At 44.4% G+C, this 25,563-nt stretch overlaps 1 protein-coding gene across 6 annotated transcripts in view; it reads left to right on the top strand.

The window, feature by feature from the left end:
- Positions 1–1,021: 1,021 nt before the first annotated feature.
- The window catches only part of LOC143517597 (RNA binding protein fox-1 homolog 2-like), a 38,969-nt gene continuing 14,427 nt past the window's right edge, over positions 1,022–25,563 (top strand). For 5 of the 6 annotated variants that reach the window (XR_013131992.1, XR_013131991.1, XM_077010296.1 and 2 more), the window contains exons 1-5: positions 1,022–2,077; positions 7,532–7,639; positions 10,028–10,195; positions 22,327–22,380; positions 22,822–22,914. Coding sequence is in view for 4 of the 6 variants with exons in the window: in XM_077010296.1 (XP_076866411.1) it covers positions 1,889–2,077; positions 7,532–7,639; positions 10,028–10,195; positions 22,327–22,380; positions 22,822–22,914 (612 nt within the window). In the remaining 2 variants the exon portion in view is untranslated. The remainder of the gene's footprint in view (positions 2,078–7,531; positions 7,640–10,027; positions 10,196–22,326; positions 22,381–22,821; positions 22,915–25,563) is intronic. The other variant, XM_077010298.1, reaches the window with a different exon arrangement.

The following is a 25,563-nucleotide window of genomic DNA, read 5'->3' as shown; positions in this document are numbered from 1 at the left end:
TTAAATAGTGCAATAAGCATGTGCAATTCATCTTTGGCTCTTTATATTCTATTGTTTTTATATCCTATTGTTTTTAGTATTGTTTATTTTTTATTCTGTGTTTGTATTTATTATTATTAGTAATAGCTTAATCTCTGTTATCACTATCTCTTTTTAATCTTCTATTTTTATCACTGTTCTATTACTGTCATGCTGCTGGAATCTTAATTTCCCTGAGGGAAACCTCCCAAAGGGATCAATAAAGATCTATCTATCTATCTAAATGCTGTAGCATCTGCAGCACACACAGCACTAACACACGGGCCCTGACCTCTGTAGCTCAGTCTGTGGCTGTACCATCTCAGCACTGTATAACTCGGGTTGTCATCCCATAATCTCTTATATCTACTCTGCTATCTTAATACGAAGTTGCATTTATATTAGCAATTACTAATATTCCTTACGTGTAACTGACTCTTTTTCAGATTGTCTACAAAAGATCCATCACCACCCTGAGAATCCGAACATTCATTGGCTCTGTCCTCATATGTCTTGAGCTCTTCAAAATATAGGATAACCCTAACTGCGTACCCTTTAAAACCCTAGAAACCCTGAGTAGATGTGCACGTGATGACAATCAACAGGCCATCTAAACAGGTTACAAACCGAACGGTACTAAGCGATCTGCCGTTGTTTTGCGCCCTCTGGTGTTCAGAAATGTTCAATACATGTTGAATAGCATAATCCACCTCCCTGTGAAACTCCGCTGTTTCTCCTCTATGTTGTAGCCACGAGGAAACTGGAAAGGGGAGGAGAGGAGGAGGAGAGGAGAGAGGGGGAGGAGAGAAGGGAGGGAAAGGGAGGGAAGGGGAAGAGAGGGGTAGGAGAGAAGGGAAGAGAGGAGGGAGGAGAGGAGAGAGGGGGAGGAGAGGAGGGAGGATAGGAGAGAGGGGGAGGAGAAAAGGGAGGGAAGGAGAGAAGGGGAGGAGAGGGGGAGGAGAGAAGGAAGAGAGGAGAGAACTGAAGACGCGATAGAGAGAAAATTATGTTCCTTACTACCCAACACACGGCAATAGGATCTGACAAGCCGCCCGAAACCGCACGGAACCGATCAAACAGACAGGAGTGCAAATCACGCAAACTTCTTACTCGGGTTGGACGATCATCTGCACTAAGGAGATACCGAAGATCAAACAGCACAAGCCGCTGTGTGCAGGGGAGAAACGGCAGCTAGATGGCAGAAAGGAAAGTTAATTAGCGAGAGGAAGACGATTTAGTTTATTCTCAGATTGACGCGATTACATCGCTATACATCGATTATAGTTATATAGTTAAATAGTTTATATGCTGTGTTAACGAATGTTCATACAGTGTTATTTGTTCATTTAAAGTCCCTTATTTTGATCCCACTAACCGAACAGTACTAGAACCATCGTTGGTGTCTTTAACGCAGGGACACCTGGTACTGGTACTGAGTACTGGTACTGGGCCGGTGTAGCACCATCGAGCGGTGTGACGATGTCGGTAACGGGTCTGACATGATCCGCTCCGCCTGCATCACGGTGCATCCTGCCCTGTTGGACTTATTTTGACTTTCCTTCATGACGCTTAGGCCAGTAGGCTAATGTAAGTTAACTCGAATGGTCTGAGATATAATTCAGACTCAAACTCATTGCAGTCGTGTTTTCTTGGGTTTTGTTGCTGGTTTTCGCCGTTTGAGGACAGAGGCTGTCGTGTAAGGTTGTGTTTTCAGTCTTTCAGTGCTGCGTTGTCGGGTCGTTTCTGTCCCAACGAGCGTGTCTAATTTAAACTGGTCCCAGTGTGAAAGAGAATCGGTTTGATCTTTGTGAGAGGGCGGATCACGTTACATCCACACAGGCAGGTAAAAATAGACGCGAGGACTCCGGGAATGTTCATGTCGAGCGACGCAGCATCTGATCCGCTGCCCGTTAACGGGGGAACCACGGACCGTGAAACGGGCACCGACGGGCTTCGGGGGACGAAGCGAGGAGGACCCGACACACCGGCCACTTCGACCGACTTGGCCGGAGCAGAATGCAAACGACCACGGATAGACGGTACCGGGGAGACCGGCCAGGTGAGGAGGATGGGGTGGTTGCTAGGAAACGGTCTGGCGCTGCGCGTGTGCTCATATTACAGAGCCGCGCGCCCATTCTTACGGTAAAGCGTGTTTAGGTGTGTAGCGCGTGTCATAAGCAGTGCTATACACCAAACAAAAACTATGATGGAATTGAAACAAATAATAAAACGTCTTAAATCCTGATATACAGCCTTGCAGAAGTCGTTTATGATAAAAGGTTATATAAATGGATCAGCTGATTTAGCCTAATCAGAATAGCCAAAGCAAGTGTTATTGCTTCTCTTATCTGTCCTGTTGTTACACTTCACACAAAACTGTCCAGCAAGCAGATAGATGACATTCTCTTACACATACAACATTCACTGTGCATTAAGGGGACAGAAGACTTGTTTTATTTCATTTTACACATACACGCCTCAAATTGACAATCCATCAGTTCTGACCTGCTTTCACTTGTCAAATTACACATTGTCTGACCGACTGAAGAGCAGGAGTTAAGCTATCAGGTACAGGCACAGAGGGAACTGGGTTGTCGCCATCGATAGGTACTGCTTACAGAGGTCAGCATTTGCTATCAGAAGGGTTGGTGACTGGGGAGCCGATTAAGGACAAACTAAAGGACTGTATGGAAAGAAAGAGGGAGGTGGGAGAAAACTCTCCTGGTGAAAGCTGTACAACTCATTGGATACAAGGGTAAGATAACTGAACCATCAAATATGGTTAAGATGAGTCTAAAGCTTCCAGGACTAAACCACCACGGATCCACAGAGAGAGAGAAACAGTGAGAAGGGCCAGTGTTGATAGAGAGTATGGAGGGTTAGTGTTGATAGAGAGTATGGAGGGTTAGTGTTGATAAAGAGTATGGAGGGTTAGTGTTGATAGAGAGTATGGAGGGTTAGTGTTGATAAAGAGTATGGAGGGTTAGTGTTGATAGAGAGTATTAGTGGGTTAGTGTTGATAGAGAGTATGGAGGGTCAGTGTTGGTAGACAGTATTAGAGGGTTAGTGTTGATAGAGAGTATGGAGGGTTAGTGTTGATAGAGAGTATGGAGGGTTAGTGTTGATAGAGAGTATGGAGGGTCAGTGTTGATAGAGAGTATGGAGGGTTAGTGTTGATAGAGAGTATGTAGGGTCAGTGTTGGTAGAGAGTATTAGAGGGTTAGTGTTGATAGAGAGTATGGAGGGTTAGTGGTGATAGAGAGTATGGAGGGTCAGTGTTGATAGAGAGTATGGAGGGTTAGTGTTGATAGAGAGTATGGAGGGTCAGTGTTGATAGAGAGTATGTAGGGTCAGTGTTGGTAGAGAGTATTAGAGGGTTAGTGTTGATAGAGAGTATGGAGGGTCAGTGTTGGTAGAGAGTATGTAGGGTCAGTGTTGGTAGAGAGTATTAGAGGGTTAGTGTTGATAGAGAGTATTGAGGGTCAGTGTTGATAGAGAGTATGGAGGGTCAGTGTTGATAGAGAATATTAGTGGGTTAGTGTTGATAGAGTATGGAGGGTTAGTGTTGATAGAGAGTATGGAGGGTCAGTGTTGGTAGAGAGTATGGAGGGTCAGTGTTGATAGAGAGTATGGAGGGTCAGTGTTGATATAGAGCTGAGATATGAGATGGTAGTGGCAGACATATCAGCACAGTAGGGTGTGAAACTGTAAATCTGTGAGGTAAAGGGTTATGGTAAAGGGAGGAGATACACACAGACACAGACACAAATGTACATACAGATACACAAATATACACACAAACCTACGCAGACATTAACAACACACACAGCTAAATACGCAGACTATAAAAAGGCACACATTGTATTTGTCTTGAACCTGTACAAACGAAGCAGGAGTTTGTTCTGCATGGACGGCAGTCAGGCTGGTTTCCAGTCGGGGTTGGACTCCGCCCCTGTGATTCCGCACATACCTTATATGGGCAGGGTTTCTTGGAGCAGGCAAACGGAGTTCGGTTGGTTGGCATCAGGATTTCACATCTCCTTTTTGTGAGTGATGTGCTGCAGTGATTTGGACTCTGAACCGTTGAGCTGAGTCAAAAGGCAAAGCTCTCAACTTACTGGGCAATCTATGATCCGACTCTCACCTATGGACACAAGCTCTGGGTAGTGACCGAAGGAATGAGATCACAAATACAAGCGGCTGAAATGAGTGTAATGTCCAGGCTCTCCCTTGGAGATAAGGTGAGGAGTTCGGTCATTCAGGAGAGACTTATTTGAAGTAGAGCCGCTGCTCCTCCACGTAGAGAGGAGCCAGTAGAGGTGGTTCGGGTGTCTGGTCCAGATGCCACCTGGGTGCCTCCCTGTCAGGTGTTCTGGCATGTCCAACTGGGAGGAGACCTGGGGAAGACCCAGGACATGTTGGAGAGACTATGGTTGTTTTAGGGTTGTATGTTTAGACCATTGCTGTACACACTGATGACACACAACTGTAGAGCTTACAAAGTTCACAAATGATGGTGTGTGGTGGCTGGACTTTACATTGAACAGCTGTGGAGAAGGGTTCCATCCTTATGTGCCTTGGAGTGCACCTGAGTCACACCCTTACCTGGCGAACCAACACCATTGCAGCTGTAAAAAAGGCCCTCCAATGGTTGTATTTTCTGAGGAAGCTAAAGAGGGCGGGCCTAAATAAAGAGGGTGGGCCTAATAATAACAATAATAATAATAATCTTTATTTGTATAGCACCTTTCATACATACATGCAACTCGAAGTGCTTTACAGTATAAATAAAAAGAAACATTAAATGGAAGCAAAGAAAGACAAAAAGAAAATGGTAAAAGAAATTAAAGATAAAAATATTAAAATAACAAAAAGTAAAGTAAATAAGATAATAAAAAAGTAAAGTAAATAAGATAATAATTATCGGGAAAACTATTAAAATAATTAGAACAGATTTAGCTACTCACCCACGCTCTCTCATACAACAAACACTCACACAGAGCGCAACCTCAGTTACCCTGCCTGGTAACCACCAATGGTGCCACCTGTATACCCCCCAGTGGAGTTCGACCGCCAAACCTCTGGACTCTTGTCGAGTTAGATCCCCTGATCCTGACAGTTCCCTATGAACTGTGTCTGGCGTCGCCTGTGTATACATGTACCAGGAGAGAAGTCACAACCTCTGCAATAAGTTTCTGCTGAGTAGAGAGACAAAGTTTAACTAAAAGCAGATCTAAAGAGGGAGCAAAGATAAGAAGATAAAAATAAAATATTAAAATTAAAGGAAGCAAACAAACACAATAAAATAATGAAATAAAGTGACATAAAATAATAGACAACATAATGTAATAAAGTAAATGTCACGCTACGGTCCCCGAACCCTTCCTTTGGGGCGTGTGTTAATGTTGTCTGCGTCTATTCGTCTGCGTCTGTGTACCTCCGTGGGTGTGGGTGCGTCTTGTCATTATCCGTCTCACCTGTGGCTCTTCTCGTCATCACGTGGGGTTGATGTGGTCTGTCTATTTAATGTGCGTTCGCGCAGTGTCTTGTGCTCGTCGTTGTCTAATGTTGGAGTCTGCACGTTGTGTGTGCTTGTTTTCTGTGCGCTAAACAAAGCGCTTTATACGTAATAATAAAAGTGACGTCTGTCGCAACAAGGACTCTGTGTCTCGTCCGTCTGCCGCCGCCCAGCTTCACAGTAAATAAGAGTTAGAGTTTCTTAACTAAAAGCAGATCTAAACAGGAAGGTTTTGAGACTGTTCTTGAAGCTATGCAGGGATGAAATGCCTCTGAGCTCTTCAGGAAGAGAGTTCCAGAGCTTTGAGCCATAGTTGCTAAAAGCACCCTCGCCAATCTTTAATCGGCTTTTAGGAATCACCTGTAGATTACTGTTTGAAGACCTGAGAGACCTTACTGGAACATATCTAACCATCATTTCACTGAGGTAAAGAGGGGCAAGACCATGAAGACATTTAAAAACCATGACTAGAACCTTAAAATCTATTCTAAAGCCGACAGGTAACCAGTGCAGTGAGTGGAGTGCAGGTGTAATAAATAAAGACGCCCCAGGTCCTTCCATAACTGTGTGGTGGAGAGCTTCTGCTTAACATAATGTTATAATGTTATAATGTTTATAATGTTATAATGTTTATAATGTTTATAATGTTATAATGTTTATAATGTTATAATGTTTATGTTTATAATGTTATAATGTTATAATGTTTATAATGTTATAATGTTTATAATGTTATAATGTTATAATGTTTATAATGTTATGTTTATAATGTTATAATGTTATAATGTTTATAATGTTTATAATGTTATAATGTTATAATGTTTATAATATGTATGTTTAAATAATGTTTCACCAGCTCTTCTGGTGATCTTTATATGCATATACATCATACTTATACATTTCAGTACTTCTACATAGCTTAGGTTTAGATTAGGGGTTAGGTTTAGGGGTTAGGGTTAGGGTACGTACTCGCTCCTGGTCTGTCCCATTCATCTCTTGATCATATGCTTCCTTGTCACATGTACATGTGTGTAAAGTCAGTCAAAGTGCTTCTTATTTTCTATCTGTATATGTTTCAGTACAAGCTTTCTCAGATGTTCAGTCTATGTATATGTCTGTGTATATGGTTTTCAGTCTTAATAATGCATGGAGTTGCTATAAATTTTCGTCTAGTGGTTTTTCCTAGAGTACCTAGAGTTAGAGTACCTTGTGTTCAGGACTATCTATACTACCTTGGAGATTCCAAACAACTACATAGCACTTTTGTAAGTCGCTCTGGATAAGAGCGTCTGCTAAATGGGCAACACGGTGGCTTGGTGGTTAGCACGTTTGCCACTCAGCACTGGGGTCTTGGGTTCAAGTCCCTATCTGAGTGGAGTTTCCATGTTCTCCCCGTGTCTGCGTGGGTTTCCTCCAGGGTCTCCGGTTTCCACCCACAGTCCAAAAACATGGAGGTTAGGTAAATTGGCAGTCAACAAATTCTCCCTGAGTGTGTGTCTGTGTCTCTATGTTCAATAGAAACTAGTGTCTGAGTGTGTGTTTGTGTGCTTGTATGCCCAGTGGTGGATGGTGCTCTGCCACTAGGGTCTGTCCTCTCTCCCCTTCCTGCACCCCATTCAGTCCCCCAGGGGGCTGTGGCTTCCGGTGGAGAGTACGCTGTGCGCAATTGGCTGCCGCTTCTCGCCGGTGTGTGATTGGTTGTCTGTGACTTGTACCTGTGTTAAATTGTAAAGCGCCTTGGGAATTTGGAAGGTGCTATATAAATCGAACATTCATTCATTCATTCAAATGCCATAAATGTAAATTTTTCATGGAAGCAATTCTCACCTCTACCCCACTGGCCCTTTCTCCTGTTTTAAGGGTTAAGGGTTCCCGTAATTCTGCAGGTGTACAGGAAGACTGGGTGAGCCCACCCTGTACCTGTGTCCCTACCCACTCACAGAATGGTGCTATGGTGATGTGACCCCACACTGTACCTGTGTTCCTACCCCCTCACAGAATTGTGCTGTGGTGATGTCAGAGGCAGGATTTGAATCCTCAAGGGTGGAGATTACATCACACCCCAAAACATCCGCCAACACTCCTCCAGCGCTCAACAACACACCTGTAAGAACCTGAACTCAGTGGTGAAAGTGATGTGGGTGTGTGTGGGTAAATACATGTGAGTGGCTGTGTGTGTGGTGTTTGTATGGGGGGTATGATTGGTGATGGGTGGTGTGGTGTTAGTATGGGGGGTATAATTGGTGATGGGTGGTGTGGTGTTCGTATGGGGGGTATGATTGGTGATGGGTGGTGTTCGTATGGGGGGTATAATTGGTGATGGGTGGTGTGGTGTTTGTATGGGGGGTATGATTGGTGATGGGTGGTGTTCGTATGGGGGGTATGATTGGTGATGGGTGGTGTGGTGTTTGTATGGGGGGTATGATTGGTGATGGGTGGTGTGGTGTTCGTATGGGGGTATAATTGGTGATGGGTGGTGTGGTGTTTGTATGGGGGATATGATTGGTGATGGGTGGTGTTCGTATGGGGGGTATGATTGGTGATGGGTGGTGTGGTGTTCGTATGGGGAGTATAATTGGTGATGGGTGGTGTTTGTATGGGGGGTATGATTGGTGATGGGTGGTGTGGTGTTCGTATGGGGGGTATGATTGGTGATGGGTGGTGTGGTGTGGTGTTTGTATGGGGGGTATGATTGGTGATGGGTGGTGTGGTGTTCGTATGGGGGTATGATTGGTGATGGGTGGTGTGGTGTTTGTATGGAGGGTATGATTGGTGATGGGTGGTATTTGTATGGGGGTATGATTGGTGATGGGTGGTGTGGTGTTCGTATGGGGGGTATGATTGGTGATGGGTGGTGTGGTGTGGTGTTTGTATGGGGGGTATGATTGGTGATGGGTGGTGTGGTGTTCGTATGGGGGTATGATTGGTGATGGGTGGTGTGGTGTTTGTATGGAGGGTATGATTGGTGATGGGTGGTATTTGTATGGGGGTATGATTGGTGATGGGTGGTGTGGTGTTCGTATGGGGGGTATGATTGGTGATGGGTGGTGTGGTGTGGTGTTTGTATGGGGGGTATGATTGGTGATGGGTGGTGTGGTGTTCGTATGGGGGTATGATTGGTGATGGGTGGTGTGGTGTTTGTATGGAGGGTATGATTGGTGATGGGTGGTATTTGTATGGGGGTATGATTGGTGATGGGTGGTGTGGTGTTCGTATGGGGGGTATGATTGGTGATGGGTGGTGTGGTGTTCATATGGGGGGTATAATTGGTGATGGGTGGTGTTTGTATGGGGGTATGATTGGTGATGGGTGGTGTGGTGTTCGTATGGGGGGTATGATTGGTAATGGGTGGTGTGGTGTTTGTATGGGGGGTATGATTGGTGATGGCTGGTGTTCGTATGGGGGGTATGATTGGTGATGGGTGGTGTGGTGTTTGTATGGGGGGGTATGATTGGTGATGGGTGGTGTGGTGTTTGTATGGGGGTGTGATTGGTGATGGGTGGTGTTCGTATGGGGGTATGATTGGTGATGGGTGGTGTGGTGTTCGTATGGGGGGTATGATTGGTGATGGGTGGTATTTGTATGGGGGGCATGATTGGTGATGGGTGGTGTGGTGTATGTTTGTCAATGGATCAGGATGTGTTGAGGTGAGTGGGTGAAGTTGAATGTATGTGTATCTAAGGTTACTGTATCTAAGATACCACACTAGAATATAATTGTGATTTTCCCCAGATGGGAAAAGTCCTCCACATTTTCCCATCTGTGCAGTGAGAACATACACACACACACACACACACACACACACACACACTAGTGATCACTAGGGGGCTGTGGTGAACATACACACACACACTAGTGATCACTAGGGGGCTGTGGTGAACATACACACACACACACACACACACACACACACACACTAGTGATCACTATGGGACTGTGGTGAACATAAACACACTCACACTGGTGATCACTAGAGGGCTGTGGTGCACACGTGCCTAGAGTGGTGTGTTTGCTCAAGGGCACTTCAGTCATGGCCGGGGAATCAAACCCACAACCCTCTAGTCACAAGACCAGTTCCCTAACCACCAGACCATGACTGCCCCATAAGGATGTGTATGTTACCCCCCTGATCAGATATGTGAGACTCATGTTAGGGTTTGGTTTAGAATAGGGATTACGGTAGGGTTAGGGTTTGGTTTAGAATAGGGATTACGGTAGGGTTAGGGTTTGGTTTAGAATAGGGATTACGGTAGGGTTAGGGTTTGATTGCTTCTTCAGCTGTCTTTGTATTTCCCAGAGCCAGGGTTAGGGTTAGCATAGGGTTATGTTTTGGAAGGTTAATTTGAGGGTAAGTTTATGGTAGGTTTATGGTTAGGATAGGATTAGGCATGGGTCAATATTATGGATTTAATGTTATATAATGTGTCATAACTGAAACTACCTGCTCTCTGCAAAAAATGCCCCCTAACCCCTAACCCTTCTCTCTTTTCCCAGCAGTCTGATGGCTCTTCTCAGGCAGAGGGCGGAGCTCAGTGTAGTGGGGGTGGAGTGATGCGTGTTGATGGTGATGATGGGGTGGAGTCTAATTGTGCACCAAAGCGACTGCATGTGTCAAATATTCCTTTCCGTTTCCGTGATCCTGACCTGCGACAGATGTTTGGGGTGAGACTAACATTACACACACACACACACACACACACACACACACACACACAAACACACACACACAAACACACACACACACTGCCACATGTCTATACGTATCAGACAGTGTATGTTAAAGGTTATCAGTGTGTGTAATTGAGCGATGAACTGGAGGATAGGAGAGACACACTCAAATGTTAATGCTGCCCCTTACTGAATTACTGACTAGTTTGGTACTGATGTACTGATACTGAATTACTGACTAGTCTGGTACAGATGTACTGATACTGAATTACTGACTAGTCTGGTACTGATGTACTGATACTGAATTACTGACTAGTCTGGTACTGAGTTACTGGTACTGAATTACTGACCAGTCTGGTACTGAGTTACTGGTACTAGGGTTAGGGTTAGGGTTACTACTGACTAGTCTGGTAGTGATGTACTGATACTGAATTACTGACTAGTCTGGTACTGATGTACTGATACTGAATTACTGACTAGTCTGGTAGTGATGTACTGATACTGAATTACTGTCTAGTCTGGTAGTGATGTACTGATACTGAATTACTGACTAGTCTGGTACTGATGTACTGATACTGAATTACTGACTAGTCTGGTACTGATGTACTGATACTGAATTACTGACTAGTCTGGTACTGATGTACTGATACTGAATTACTGACTAGTCTGGTGTAACCTGTCCAAGCTGGACGGACTACTTTAACCCAGACTACGCCACCTAGGAGGAAGAGAGCCCTAGGAACTCTTAATAAAATAGTCGTATTTCACCCACAGGTTCCAGATCAGGTGGTGAGCAATCAAAACACTAAAGGATATATTCCACAAATTTATTACAATATAGCATAAAACACCTTGGATCTGCCCTCACAGAAGATGCCGCCAGACAACCTACCAAAAATAAAACCCACCAAAGTAAAACCCACACAGCAAACTAAAATAACCAAAAAGTACACAAACACGTTGCCATTAAAATATAATCCACCACAAATCACACACGGAGTCTACCGGCAACCACCGGAGGGGACTGTCCACACAACACTATACGGGAAAAATAATAAAATGATAAAAGTCCAGGGGAGGAGTCGACGAGGAGTCCACCACCAATCCAATTGGTCCCGCGTCACCGTTTCGGCCACGTCGCGCTGAAACACAGGAGAACTGGAGCAGTACTCGATCGCAAAAACCACAGCCCACAAGAGCTGTGGAAGCAGTAAATCTCTAATCGCGGCTTTAATTCGCAGCAACTATACTCACGCTTTGCCCGGGAGCAAGCAACGCCTACTCCCAGTGAAGCGGTACACAGCGCAGGTAGAACTCACTCCGGCAGTCTCAGCCAGCGGCATCACCCACGGACTCCTCGCTCAGGCGATGTCACTATGGCGTAACCTGATGCCCGCCGTCTGCCGTTCCACAGTCAAACCGACGTGTGGTAGTAATCACTCTTGTCGCGGTTTTTCCAGTTAAACCAACCCCGGACGAAACTGCTCCATGTCCTTTAAAAAGCGCGCTCCTCTCCATTTATCTTCTGTCCCCATTTATAGGGACAACGTCCAGACTCCTCCCCTCCTAACAGTCCACACCAGGTAACAATCCAATCAATTACAACCAGAATTGCACTGATTAAAACATTGTCACTCCTCACACCCCCCCATTCTTTAATCTTGTCAGTCCCTGACAAACACACAGAATAGGGATGGGTCACTCCCTATAACGGGCAGGAGGTTGTCCGAAGTTTGTCCGCACTGAACGTCGGGGAACATCCAGTCCATTTCCTCCTTCCGGGGCAACATTCACATACAACCCACATATTGGTACAGGGGGTTCACAAACAATCACTTCATCCCTTACCTCTGCAGGTGCACCTTCTGGGCTCGACACGCATGGCTTCAAAGCATTCCGATGTAAAACTTTTTCTTTCCCACCCTGCTCTGATCTTAAATGGTAGACCACCCCTGTCTCCCCCACTAAGCCTATAACCACATAGACTTCTGGATTCCAAAACCCCCCCCATCTTGCCTCTACCTTGTCTTCCCCGATCTCGAATCCACACCCTCTCTCCAGGCAGTAGTGGGGCAGCATCAGCTCTACGATCATACTGACGCTTACCCTGGGCAGCAGCCACACTGGCTCTCCGTCTGGCTAGCTGGAAAGCATATGACATTTTTCCATTATGCACCCGTACCCACTCTCCGTGGGTTAGCCTATCTACAGGGGAATCTATACCCAGTGTAATGTGGACAGGCAGACGACAGTGTCGTCCAAACATCAAGAAGGCAGGGGAGAAATTAGTAGCACCATGCACAGTATTATTATAGGCTAAAAGCAACTCTGGGAGGTATTCAGGCCAATGGTTCTGTTTTTCTTCCTCCAAGGTCCGCAACATGTTTAACAGAGTCTGATTCAACCTCTCTGTTCTACCATTTCCACTGGGATGATATGGGGTAGTCCGACTTTTGACTGTCCCATACAAAGTACACAGCTCCTTTATCAAGGCAGACTCGAAATTTGGACCTTGATCAGAATGGAACCGCATGGGGCACCCAAAAGTACTAATCACATGGGACCAAAGCACTTTCACAGTGGTGAGGGCTGTTTGATCTCGTGTTGGGATGGCCCATGCATAACGTGTGAACATATCTGTGATCACCAGAATGTTCTGATAAACATCGCTAGGTCTACTTAAAGAAAGGAAATCCAATGCTATAACCTCCATGGGAAAAGATACCTCTATTGGGTTCAAAGGGGCCCGAACCTCGGCTCTGTCTTTCTGCAGACTGCAGGTTGCACACCTCGCCTGAAAGCCACGCACCTCCTCTTCCATCCTTGGCCAGAAATAGTGCCTGCGAATATTTGGCAAAGTACGCTCAACCCCTGCATGCCCTGCAGCTTCATGATGTTTCCTCCATACCTCTTGGCACTTGGAGGCAGGGCAGACGACCTGCAAAAACAACTCATGAGTATTAGGATCTATAGCCTTTCTCCACAGCACATGGTCTTGAACCAGTAACTTCCTCCTCTGCTGCAGAAGGCGGTTAGCACGAAGGGGTAATGCTCTACGCTCATCTCTACTGGGTACGTGCCCAGCCTTGATATAACCCTTAACCTTCTCAATATCAGGGTCACCCTCTTGATACGTTTGCCACTCCTTATATCCCACAGCCTCTTCGAGTTGGTCTAGAGATGCCTCTACCACTTGCACATCAGCCTTATCCACAGAAACTGTGGGTCGGAATAATCTGGAAAGCGCATCTGCGCCGACATTTTCCTTACCAGGGCGGTACTTCACCTCAAAATCAAATGATGACAGTTGGGCCACCCACCGCTGCTCGGTTGCTCCCAGCCGGGCAGTCTGCAAATGGGCCACAGGGTTGTTATCTGTGAACACAGTAAACTTTGTACCCATTAAGTAATCTTTAAACTTCTCCGTAACCGCCCACTTCAGTGCCAACAGCTCCAACTTGAAGGAACTATAATTAGAGTCATTGCGTTCGGTAGGGTGAAGAGTTCGACTGGCATAAGCGATTACTCGCTCTCTACCATCCTGAACCTGAGCCAAGATGGCACCCAACCCTTGATTGCTTGCATCAGTATACACCATGAAGGGTAGGGAAAAATCTGCATAGGCTAAAATAGGGGCCTGCGTCAGCGCCACCTTCAACTGATCAAATGCATCTTGACATGCTGCCGTCCACTCAACCTTCTGTGGTCGTGAGCTAGCAGCCGAAGTACCAGAGAGGAGCCGTGTCAATGGCAAAGCCATCCGGGCAAACCCTGGAATGAACCGCCGATAATATCCAGCAAGGCCCAAAAAGGCTCGTACCTGCCTCACAGTAACTGGGGCAATACAATCCTGAACTGCTGTAACCTTCTCAGGATCGGGCCTCACCCCTCGGCTGTCCACCACATGTCCCAAGAACTTGACTTCCCTCTGTAACAGCTTACATTTATCAGGCCGCAACTTCAGCCCATGTTCCCACAACCGCATGAAAACTGCATCTAGGTGCTGCAAATGAGTTGAAAAATCAGAGGAATACACAATAATGTCATCCAAATAAACCAATGATGATTCAGTAAGCAACCCACTCAGACACTGCTGCATCAATCGCTGGAAGGTAGCCGGCGCATTGCACAATCCGAATGGCATCCGCTCAAATTCATATAGGCCTAGCGGAGTAACAAATGCCGTCTTTTCCCGATCTCGGGGGTCCATACCCACCTGCCAATATCCACTAGCCAAATCCAAGGTAGAAAACCACCTAGATTGAGTCAATGTTGTCAAAGTTTCCTCAATCCTAGGCAAAGGGAAAGCATCCTTATGTGTAACAGCATTAAGCTTCCGATAGTCCACACAAAATCGCCAACTCCCATCTTTCTTCCTAACCATCACAATCGGTGCGGCCCACGGGCTAACGCTCTCCCGAATAATACCTTTATTCAGCATCTCAGCCAGCAAAACCTTCATCTCCTTATACATCTTAGGAGGTAAAGGGCGGTGCCTCTCTCGAATTGGCGCAGCGTCACCAGTCAAAATCTGATGCTGGACCACTTCAGTTCTTCCAAAATCCTCATCGCCGGTAGCAAACACCTTGCGCCATTTCTGCAAAAAAATCTTGAACTCACATTGTTGTTGTGAAGTTAGATCGGCATCCCCAACTAGGAGATCCATCATCTGACTTCTATCCTCAGGGACAGTGGTAGCAACCTCGACAATCTGAACCTGTACAGCCCCATCAGGTTCAGAGATCAAATGAAGATCTCGTTCCCCACATACTTCAGCCTCATCTACTCTGAATAACCGGCCCAACTTCTGATATCGCCCAACCGACACAACGTAAGGATTGACATTACGTATTCGTACTGAAACTTGACCATGCCTTACTGTGGTGATTGTTCGAGCTACCTCAATTGGAAGGGGTCCTGGCATTGCCTCCACCAACCCACAATACTCTGCTCCATGAGGTCCAGTCCGCACACAGCCCAACACCACAACTTCACTCCTGGCAGGTATTTTAATCCCATGGCGACTGGCAGGCCACACATACCCCACAAACCCATCTTTTGATGCCGAACTGGACTGGCACAGGGCAAAAGCCTGAGTCCAACCCTGTTGAGAGCAGCCAGTTAAAGAAGCAGTCGGCTGCTTCTGAAAAAGGGCTTCCCAGCAGTCAGCAACAACGTTCATACCAATAATAAAAGGGCTAGACAAATGCTCATCATGTACGATCACTACTCCACATGAGGGAATTTTCACTCCTTCTACCTCAAAATCCATTACTGCATATCCCGTGTATGGGATCTTAAGTCCATTAGCTGCTCTAAGGGTTAACACTGTCGGAACTTCCTGAAGGCCCATGCCTCCAAATGTTTCATCATACACACCTTGTCGCATTAGTGTCACTTGCGAACCTGTGTCCACAAGCCCAGTGAGTTGAACACCCCCCACATAAACTTGCACCCATGGACACTCCCCAATTATCCTATCAGTGGTCCCGATGTGCCCCCCTATTCCTGCAGCTTGGACCTCAGCAGCAGGAACATTTAGTTTAAAGGTGGTCTAATTTCAACACCATTCCTACAATTTCGGCCCAAATGACCTGGTTGATTACACCGACGACAAATTGGCCTCCCCTCTGGATCCCATGAATCGGTAGCCAAGGGAAGACGCCGTTTCCCTACAGCTGGCCTATCCGACCTAGATCTAAAAGGCATGGGACTTGTAGCTGATTTTATCTCTCTAAGTAACTCACGTGTCAATTCTTTCATCTGTCCATTCACTTCTCCCAGAATCTCACGCTTCAGTGTTTGTCTCCAATCCTCTTCCTGTGGGTAAGACTTAACACTTGAACATGCCCCCCTAATATAATCCCCTGTACCTGGGAGCTCAGGTCCATGGTGTTCCCCATCCAATAATTCAGCCTCCCGGCACACTGCCGAAAAGGACTCCTCAGGGTTCCGCCGTACATATGTCTTAAGGGCTTGTCGCAGGCTTCCATTATGGAGACCCAATAATAATTGATCACGTAATTGAGAGTCGGAGGGGGCCTCAGCCTCATCGCGTCCCCGTAGTCTAACAAACAACTCCCTTAAACGTAAAATAAAAGCTCTCAGTGGTTCACCATCTTTCTGCATACAACCAAAAAATCTGGAACGCAAAACTGCAAGGCTCATCTGATCCCCATATAGCCCATCTAAAAACTGCAAAATTTTGCCAGTTCTATCCCGCTCCCCTGGTTCTAAAACATTTACTTCCCGTTTAGCATCGCCAGTTAATGCGCCAATAATTAAACTAACTTGTTGAGCCTCCGTATATTGTGTAACAGCCAATACCCCTTGGATCTGCTCTTTCCATTCTGAATAATTAAGTTCCCCTTTTCCCCCATTGAATTTTGGAAGCCAAGGTGCACCTGCAAATATAGGCATCATCATTTTAAAAGAAAATGTATTAAATAATAAAAAAACCTACTAAGATTGCTCACAATACCTGATCCTGCCGACTGCGCCAGAAATTGTAACCTGTCCAAGCTGGACGGACTACTTTAACCCAGACTACGCCACCTAGGAGGAAGAGAGCCCTAGGAACTCTTAATAAAATAGTCGTATTTCACCCACAGGTTCCAGATCAGGTGGTGAGCAATCAAAACACTAAAGGATATATTTATTACAAATTTATTACAATATAGCATAAAACACCTTGGATCTGCCCTCACAGAAGATGCCGCCAGACAACCTACCAAAAATACCCACCAAAGTAAAACCCACACAGCAAACTAAAATAACCAAAAAGTACACAAACACGTTGCCACTAAAATATAATCCACCACAAATCACACACGGAGTCTACCGGCAACCACCGGAGGGGACTGTCCACACAACACTATACGGGAAAAATAATAAAATGATAAAAGTCCAGGGGAGGAGTCGACGAGGAGTCCACCACCAATCCAATTGGTCCCGCGTCACCGTTTCGGCCACGTCGCGCTGAAACACAGGAGAACTGGAGCAGTACTCGATCGCAAAAACCACAGCCCACAAGAGCTGTGGAAGCAGTAAATCTCTAATCGCGGCTTTAATTCGCAGCAACTATACTCACGCTTTGCCCGGGAGCAAGCAACGCCTACTCCCAGTGAAGCGGTACACAGCGCAGGTAGAACTCACTCCGGCAGTCTCAGCCAGCGGCATCACCCACGGACTCCTCGCTCAGGCGATGTCACTATGGCGTAACCTGATGCCCGCCGTCTGCCGTTCCACAGTCAAACCGACGTGTAGTAGTAATCACTCTTGTCGCGGTTTTTCCAGTTAAACCAACCCCGGACGAAACTGCTCCATGTCCTTTAAAAAGCGCGCTCCTCTCCATTTATCTTCTGTCCCCATTTATAGGGACAACGTCCAGACTCCTCCCCTCCTAACAGTCCACACCAGGTAACAATCCAATCAATTACAACCAGAATTGCACTGATTAAAACATTGTCACTCCTCACACTGGTACTGAGTTACTGATACTGAATTACTGAGTCTGGTACTGATGTACTGATACTGAATTACTAAGTCTGGTACTGATGTACTGATACTGAATTACTGACTAGTCTGGTACTGATGTACTGATACTGAATTACTGACTAGTAAAGGATATGTGACTGCTATTTGGCCACTGCCACTACACTATGTTAAAGTCTCACAAAGCTGTGTTCCCAGACATTTAAATACATCCACTAATGAGACATCTATTAGAGTTAGGATTAGGGTTATCTCAAATAGGGTTAATTAGAGTTATCTCAATTACCGTTAGGGTTAGGGATAACTGCATTAGGGTTAGGGTGAACTACATTGTGGTTAGGGTTGGGGTTGGGGTTAGGATTAGGGTTAGGATTAGGATTAGGATTATCTCAGACTGGAAACGTGTTAACCTAACAATACATGAATAGTACAATTATATATGAGCACCAGATACCTACATTGATAAAGGTGTTATTGGATAAACAAGTATATGCCCACCCTGTCCATTATATGTCATTTAAACATCCACAGAGCTCAAATCAAAATCAAATCAAATTTATTTATAAAGCACCTTAAAATCAATGTCATTGGCCAAGGTGCTGTACACAAGTAGGAGCATAAAATACATATAAAAGACAACCACAATTAAAACAAAAACAAGCTCTCAACACACACAACATCTCAGACTGGGTTAAAAGCCAAAGAGAAAAAATGTGTTTTAAGAGCACATTTAAAAGCAGAGAGTGAGTCAGCCTGCCTGATATGCAAAGGGAGATTGTTCCAAAGTTTTGGGGCAGCGACTGAAAAGGCCCGGTCACCTCTCATCTTCCTCTTAGTCTTTGGGATGACTAAAAGTTACCGATCAGCTGACCTGAGTGAGCGTGAAGGGGCGCATGAGTGGAGGAGGTCAGATAGATACGATGGGGCAAGGCCATGAAGACCCTTAAAAACCAATACAAGAATTTTAAAATCAATCCTAAAACGAACTGGGAGCCAGTGAAGTGAGACTAAAATCGGTGTGATGTGCTCACATTTTTTGACACCAACTAAAAGTCGAGCAGCAGCATTTTGTACCATCTGTAGTCGGGTAAGTAGTGTCTGGTTCAGACCAACATAAAGTACATTGCAATAATCCAAACGAGTTGTGATAAAAGCATGGATTAAAATCTCAAACTGGTGCCGTGAAAGAAATTGCTTCACCTTTGTCAGTTGTCTCAATTGAAAAAAGCTGGACTTGACTACTGACTTAATCTGAGCATCAAATTTTAGATTACTGTCCAGTTTTACACCCAGATTTGTTGCCGTCTGTGTCTGATATTGATTCAAAGGACCAAGATCAACATTAATTTTGGCGGTGTCACTAGGTCCAAACAGCATGACCTCAGTCTTCTCATCATTCAGGTGCAAAAAATTTGTGGACAGCCATGCCTTGATGTCTCCAATGCACTTTAAAAGATGGTCTTCAGAATATGCATTTTGCTGCTTTAATGGAACAAAAATTTGACAGTCATCAGCATAAAAGTGGAAAGCGATGTCATGTCTCCTAAAAATCGATCCCATTGGCAGTAGATACAGAGAGAACAGAAGAGGGCCAAGTATAGAGCCTTGAGGTACCCCACATGTAAGCGGTGATGTACAGGATTCAGAAGCTCCAATATGGACACAAAAACTTCTCTCTGATAAATAGGATCTGAAACAATCTAAAACAACACCCTTAATGCCCACCCAATTTTCCAAACGAGACAGAAGGATCTGATGGTCCACTGTATCGAAGGCCGCTGTTAGATCCAACAGGACCAAAGCAACACAGTGACCAGAGTCAGTGGATAAAAGAATGTCATTAAAAACCCGCAGCAGTGCTGACTCAGTACTGTGACAGGATTTAAAACCGGACTGGAACACTTCCAGGGTGTCATAATTATGTAAAAATGCACTCAGCTGGCAGTAGACAACTTTCTCTAAAATTTTTGAAAGAAATGGAAGTTTGGAAATTGGTCTAAAATTGGACAGTTTAGAGGAGTCTAGATCAGGTTTTTTCAGAAGTGGGGTTACCACTGCATGCTTAAAACTGACAGGCACTATACCATTAGCTAAGCTTCCATTAATAATATTAAGTAAATAAGGTGCCAAGGTGGGAAGGACCTCTTTAAAAAGTCGGGGTGGAATGAGGTCATTTGGAGACCCAGCAGGCTTCATAAGACCAATGATATCTCTCAGTGATGGCAAAGTGACAGGCTCAAACTGGTCAAAAACAGCTGGGCATGTCTCAGAGATCAGAGGGTCATAAACGGGAGAACTAATGAGGGCCCTAATGCTAGAAACCTTATTAATAAAAAAGCTCAAGAAATTCTCACACAATTCAGTGGAGCTCTCCAGGCAAACCGATTGTGGTGCATTTAGGGCAGAATTTACAGTTTTAAAAAGAACGCGAGGATTGTTACAGTTAGAAGAAATAATATCAGAAAAGTACTTGGATCTAGCAACTTTTACAGATTTCTGATAAAAATGCCAACTGTCACGTAACAACTGGAAGGACACCTGTAACTTGTCCTTCTTCCACTTACGCTCAGCTCTCCTGCAATCGCGCCTGGCAGCGCGCGTATGCTCGCTTATCCAAGGCTCAGATCGAGGTTTGGAAGATCTAGTTTTCAGCAAAGCCACAGTATCTAAAACAGTCTGGCAGGTGGAGTTAAATCGAGAAGTGAATGCCTCGACATCGGAATTAAAATCAAGAGACTCAGAACGGCTGATCGTAGCATTAAAGGCTGCCAAGAACCGAGCGGCGGTAGAAGAATTAAAAACACGACAGTGCCGTGTAGCAATGCGAGATTTCACCATATGACATAAGAAAGGCATGTCAAAAATAACAGGCATATGGTCAGAAAAAACTGCGTCACAAACCTCCAAGTTAGAAACAGTAAAACCATATGTTAAAACAAGGTCAAGAGTGTGCCCACGCTCCTGTGTTGAACCAGACACACTCTGTACAAAATTAAAAGAATCAATAAGATGTAGGAAATCATTGGCCAACGGTTTCGAGGGACAGCATACATGAATATTAAAATCACCAACTAATAAAATCCGATCATAATATGGCATTAATTCTGCCAAAAAGTCTGCAAAGTCCCCGATAAAATCTTTGTTATACTTAGGTGGCCTGTATACAACAGCGCACAACACTGGGGATGCAGAGCAAAGTTCAAATAAGTGAACCTCAAAGCTGGAATAAGATGTTGTCGGATTGACCCGTTTACATTTATACTGTTCTTTGTAAACAGTCGCTGTGCCTCCGCCGCGTCCTGAATAAGTGCAATCGGGTGGCAGAAGTTCACAAAAGCACTAGACTCACCAACAGCCAACCATGTCTCGGTAACACAGAGAAAATCCAGACTGTGGGACGTAAAAAAATCCTTCAGGATAAACGTTTTGTTGGCTAGTGATCTAGAATTTACCAGCGCCATCCTGACAGCAGCCGGAGCATTAGCTGACTGCCGGGCCCGAGCAAGAGGCTGCAGGTTGCATAGGTTCACCCCACGGCCGCAGAGGTAAGGAAAAGAGACGCCTGTCAGTTGCACCTTATCCGAGCCGATCAAAGAAACCAACGTGGAGGCGATCGGATCCAGGAAGCGCCATGAAATGAAACGAAGAGAGGCCGACTCAGTAGCTCCAGAGAAGGTGACAGAAGAGCACGCCAAGCTGACTTTAAGTTTTATCAACCTGCCGCCGCGTTTACCACGACGTCTGCGCCTTCTGCATGCAGATAGAGCTGGAAAACGGCGGAGGCAAGCTGGTATACTCAAAGGAGGTGGTAGGTAGAAGGTCCTCGGTCCGTCTTGATTGAAACGTTCCCAGCATACGCATGATTTACGTATATTTAAGAGTGTTTGGCGATCATATACCAGTAGAGAGTTGACATTCAATATAACAAGCAAACAAAACAGCAGGAACACAACCACAGTTCGTAGAGACAGAAGGCAGGCCACAGACACTGGCGCCATCTTGTCCCAAGTCTTGACCAGCACTCATTTAATTGACTCAACTGACATGAAATGAGGGTTTCCTAATGGATTTTGAATGTTTGCATGATAAAATTGTATATGTGGTCTTAACATGTTTTTGTTTGGCAGCCTGACAGCACAACATATTTCCCTTCAGGAAAAAAACAGTATTGATTGAATGGTAGATGTCTAAGATTTTAACTTAGGGTTACCCTACCCTAACCCTAACCCTACCCTACCCTACCCTAACCCTACCCTACCCTAACCCTAATCCTACCCTTACCCTACCCTAATCCTACCCTAACCCTACCCCACCCTACCCTAACCCTACCCTTACCCTACCCTAATCCTACCCTACCCTACCCTAACCCTACCCTACCGTAATTCTACCCTACCCTAATCCTACCCTACCCTAATCCTACCGTACCCTAACCCTACCCTACCCTAATCCTACCCTACCCTAACCCTACTCTAACACTAGCTGAGTGGGGAAGGGTTGGCCAGGGTTCTGCTGTGGTGTAGCCTCAATGTCTAAGTGTTCTGCAGATAATACAATACTTCTCCATGGAAGAGGAGCCTTGGACCTGAGTCTGCTATCACTCTAGAGCTCACACTGTCTCATTTACTTTACAGCAATTTGGGAAGATTTTGGATGTAGAGATCATTTTCAACGAGAGGGGTTCTAAGGTGAGTTTGACAGGGGTAATAGGAGGGTTTTAATCTGGATTTCTGTGTGATGGTGCCATGAAGAACACTATGTGAGAGTCACTAATCACTCAGATAGGTAAAACCATGTGATCAGTGGAGATAAGCATGTGTAGCATTTTGTGCCTTTTGTTAAAGTTCATTGATATTTTTTTGCTTTATGTATATACTGTATATTGTAATCAGCGTGGTAAATTTGAATACTGTAAGATTATAAATGGAAAGTTGCCTAATGCTAATCATTTGAAGCTAAGCTAATGAGGTGGAGAAAACCAGAGACTGACAATTATATTCTTTTTTTTTTTACTGTAATCTCCAAACAGCGTTTTTATTGTTTTGACTGTAATCTATGCACAGGGTTTTTACTGTTTGACTGTAATCTCTGCACAGGGTTTTTATTGTTTGACTGTAATCTCTGCACAGGGTTTTGGTTTTGTGACGTTTGAGTCAAGTGTGGATGCAGAAGAAGCCAGAGAACACTTGCATGGCACGCTGGTGGAGGGGAGGAAGATTGAGGTACACAGTGTTTGTCTTCCTCACAGATACATTCAGTCATACATGCTATAACACACACCGTTTATTTTAGTCAAGTATACATTACAATAAGGTGGCCTGTGCATTCACTAAGGTTGGGGATATTATGTTAGGGTTGGGGATATTATGTTAGGGTTGGTGATATTGGGTTAGGGTTGGGTATATTATGTTAGGGTTGGGTATATTATGTTAGGGTTGGTGATATTGGGTTAGGGTTGGTTAGGGTTGGGTATATTATGTTAGGGTTGGTGATATTAGTCTTGCTCTAGTGGGTCACACTGGAGGTTCTTGTTTAAATGTCATATGAACATGAGAAACTACACACACTGCTACCCCACAACCCCACACACACCTCTACAACCACCCCGTCCTTCTGATGTTATCTGAATACCCCGTGTACCACACACCCACATACACCCCTCACTCATATACCCATACACACATCCATACCCCCAAACACACTCACACACCCACCCCCATACACACCCCTCACTCATATACCCATACACACATCCATACCCCCAACCACACTCACACACCCACCCCCATACACACCTCTAAATACACCACATCCCATACACCCTCCCATACACATGTGTGTGCATGTTTGGAGATGTGTGTGTATACACATGTGTGTGCGTGTTTGTGTTTGTAACTGTGTGTTTTGTCTGGTTTAGAGCTGTTGGGGTTGAGGGTGCGTGTCTATAAGCAGTAGGTAGTGTGTATGTGTGTGATTTTGAGCTGTACAGTGTGTGTGTGTGTGTGTGTGTGTGTGTGTGTGTGTGTGTGTGTGTGTGTGTGTGTGTGTGCGTTTGTGTGTTTGATGATGGTGTATGTGCATGTGTTTGATGATGTATGTGGGTGTGTGTGTGTGTGTGTGTGTGTGTGTGCATGTGTGTGGTTGATGTATGCATGTGTGTGTGCAATGCATGGGCTTTTCTCCTGCAAGTTGCTATGCAACTAGATGACAAGCATGCACAAGCCCCTCCCTTACAGGAATGTTTTTAATTTGTGCCCTTAAAGCTCTCAGCCAATCAGCAAGCAGTATTCTGTCTAAAGCATGAAACACCGACCAATCACTGGTTTTTATGTAAGGGAGTCTCTCTGAACTTGAGTGTGTGTGTGTGTGTGTGTGTGTGTGTGTGTGTGTGTGTGTGTGTGTGTGTGTGTGTGTGTGTGTATTTGTGTGTGTGTGTGTGTGTGTGTGTGTGTGTGTGTGTGTGTGTGTGTGTGTGTTTATTTTAACATTAGTATGATGCATGATGAACTATTATTTGTTTTGCTCCTTTAATCCAAATTAAATGGTGAATGTTGTTGTTGACAGTTCACACGTGTGGTAACATATGATATGCTTTAAGACTATGGTCAGTGAAAATTAATCCATCACACACACACACACACACACACACACACACACACATACAAACATCTCTAATGAAAACATACCATACTAACACTAACCATATCCAGGGCTTAATTTGAGCCGGATCCTGTTGGAAGTCTTTCATTTTGAAGGGTGCGTTCCGGGAACTGTCTGCCTCGATCCAGTAACTTTCAGGCCTACTAATTATAAGTTATGAAGAAATCTGTCTGCGTTGAACCAATTGATTGAACAAATAATTATATAAAATACATTTTTTTTTACATTTTTCTATTCCGCCTTTCCGTGTCTCCCCTATAAAATTTTTTCAGTTTTAGTCAGTTTTTTCAAATTAAGCACTGACCATAACCCTAACCTAGCTAGCCAGACTAGGTATTTCGAATCAGGAAACAATGGTTTCCACTTCCTTCTGTTAGAGGTAAATACTTAGTGATGTCATGATTATTTATTGATCATGTTGCAATAAATGACACATGAATCTCCCAATCATATAGAGAAGTGGCAGGTGTAAATCTGTATATATATGTATATAAATGTATATATATATATATATATATATATATATATATATATATATATATATATATATATATATATATATATATATATATATACATTTTTCTGTTTCCCTTGATGATTTGTGTGTGTTGCCAGTCTCCACAGTAACCACTTGCTGTTCCCATGGCTTCGGTAAGTTGCGTGAATATGGTATCACTGACTGACTCTGTGTTAACGCATAAGCAGATATTATCTTTTAATGTTTTAATCATTCATTTAATTAAAATATTAATTATTGCGTTGGTGCAGAAGATTCCTCATCCCCATTCATCCTTAGATTTCATCCTGAGATTCAGTCATTATGAGAGATTTGTGTATAATGAGATTAGAATGTACTGAGATTAGAATATACTCAGAATGTACTGAGATTAGAATATACTCAGAATGTACTGAGATTAGAATATACTCAGAATGTACTGAATGTATGTGATATGTGAAGCATAATAAGTGCCATTGTGTTGACTTAGTTGTTGGTTCACCTTTTTGACACACACGTACAGTTTGTTAACATTATACCATATGTCTTACTTGCACTAACACTGCATAAAGAATTAGTGTGTAATTCAACTGTGTTTAGATTTCTCACCAATAACCTGTTGCACCTGTTTACACTCATACACATTTGACCCCAAACCTTGACTGCACCCAGATCTGTAGCTTCAGCTCAAGACTTTCTGTACATCACCTGCATA

Source organism: Brachyhypopomus gauderio, chromosome 6 (genome assembly GCF_052324685.1).
Source record: "Brachyhypopomus gauderio isolate BG-103 chromosome 6, BGAUD_0.2, whole genome shotgun sequence".
Taxonomy (NCBI): domain Eukaryota; kingdom Metazoa; phylum Chordata; class Actinopteri; order Gymnotiformes; family Hypopomidae; genus Brachyhypopomus; species Brachyhypopomus gauderio.
The sequence above is the reverse complement of the archived record's forward strand: the minus strand, read 5'-3'. Positions and strand labels throughout refer to the sequence as shown.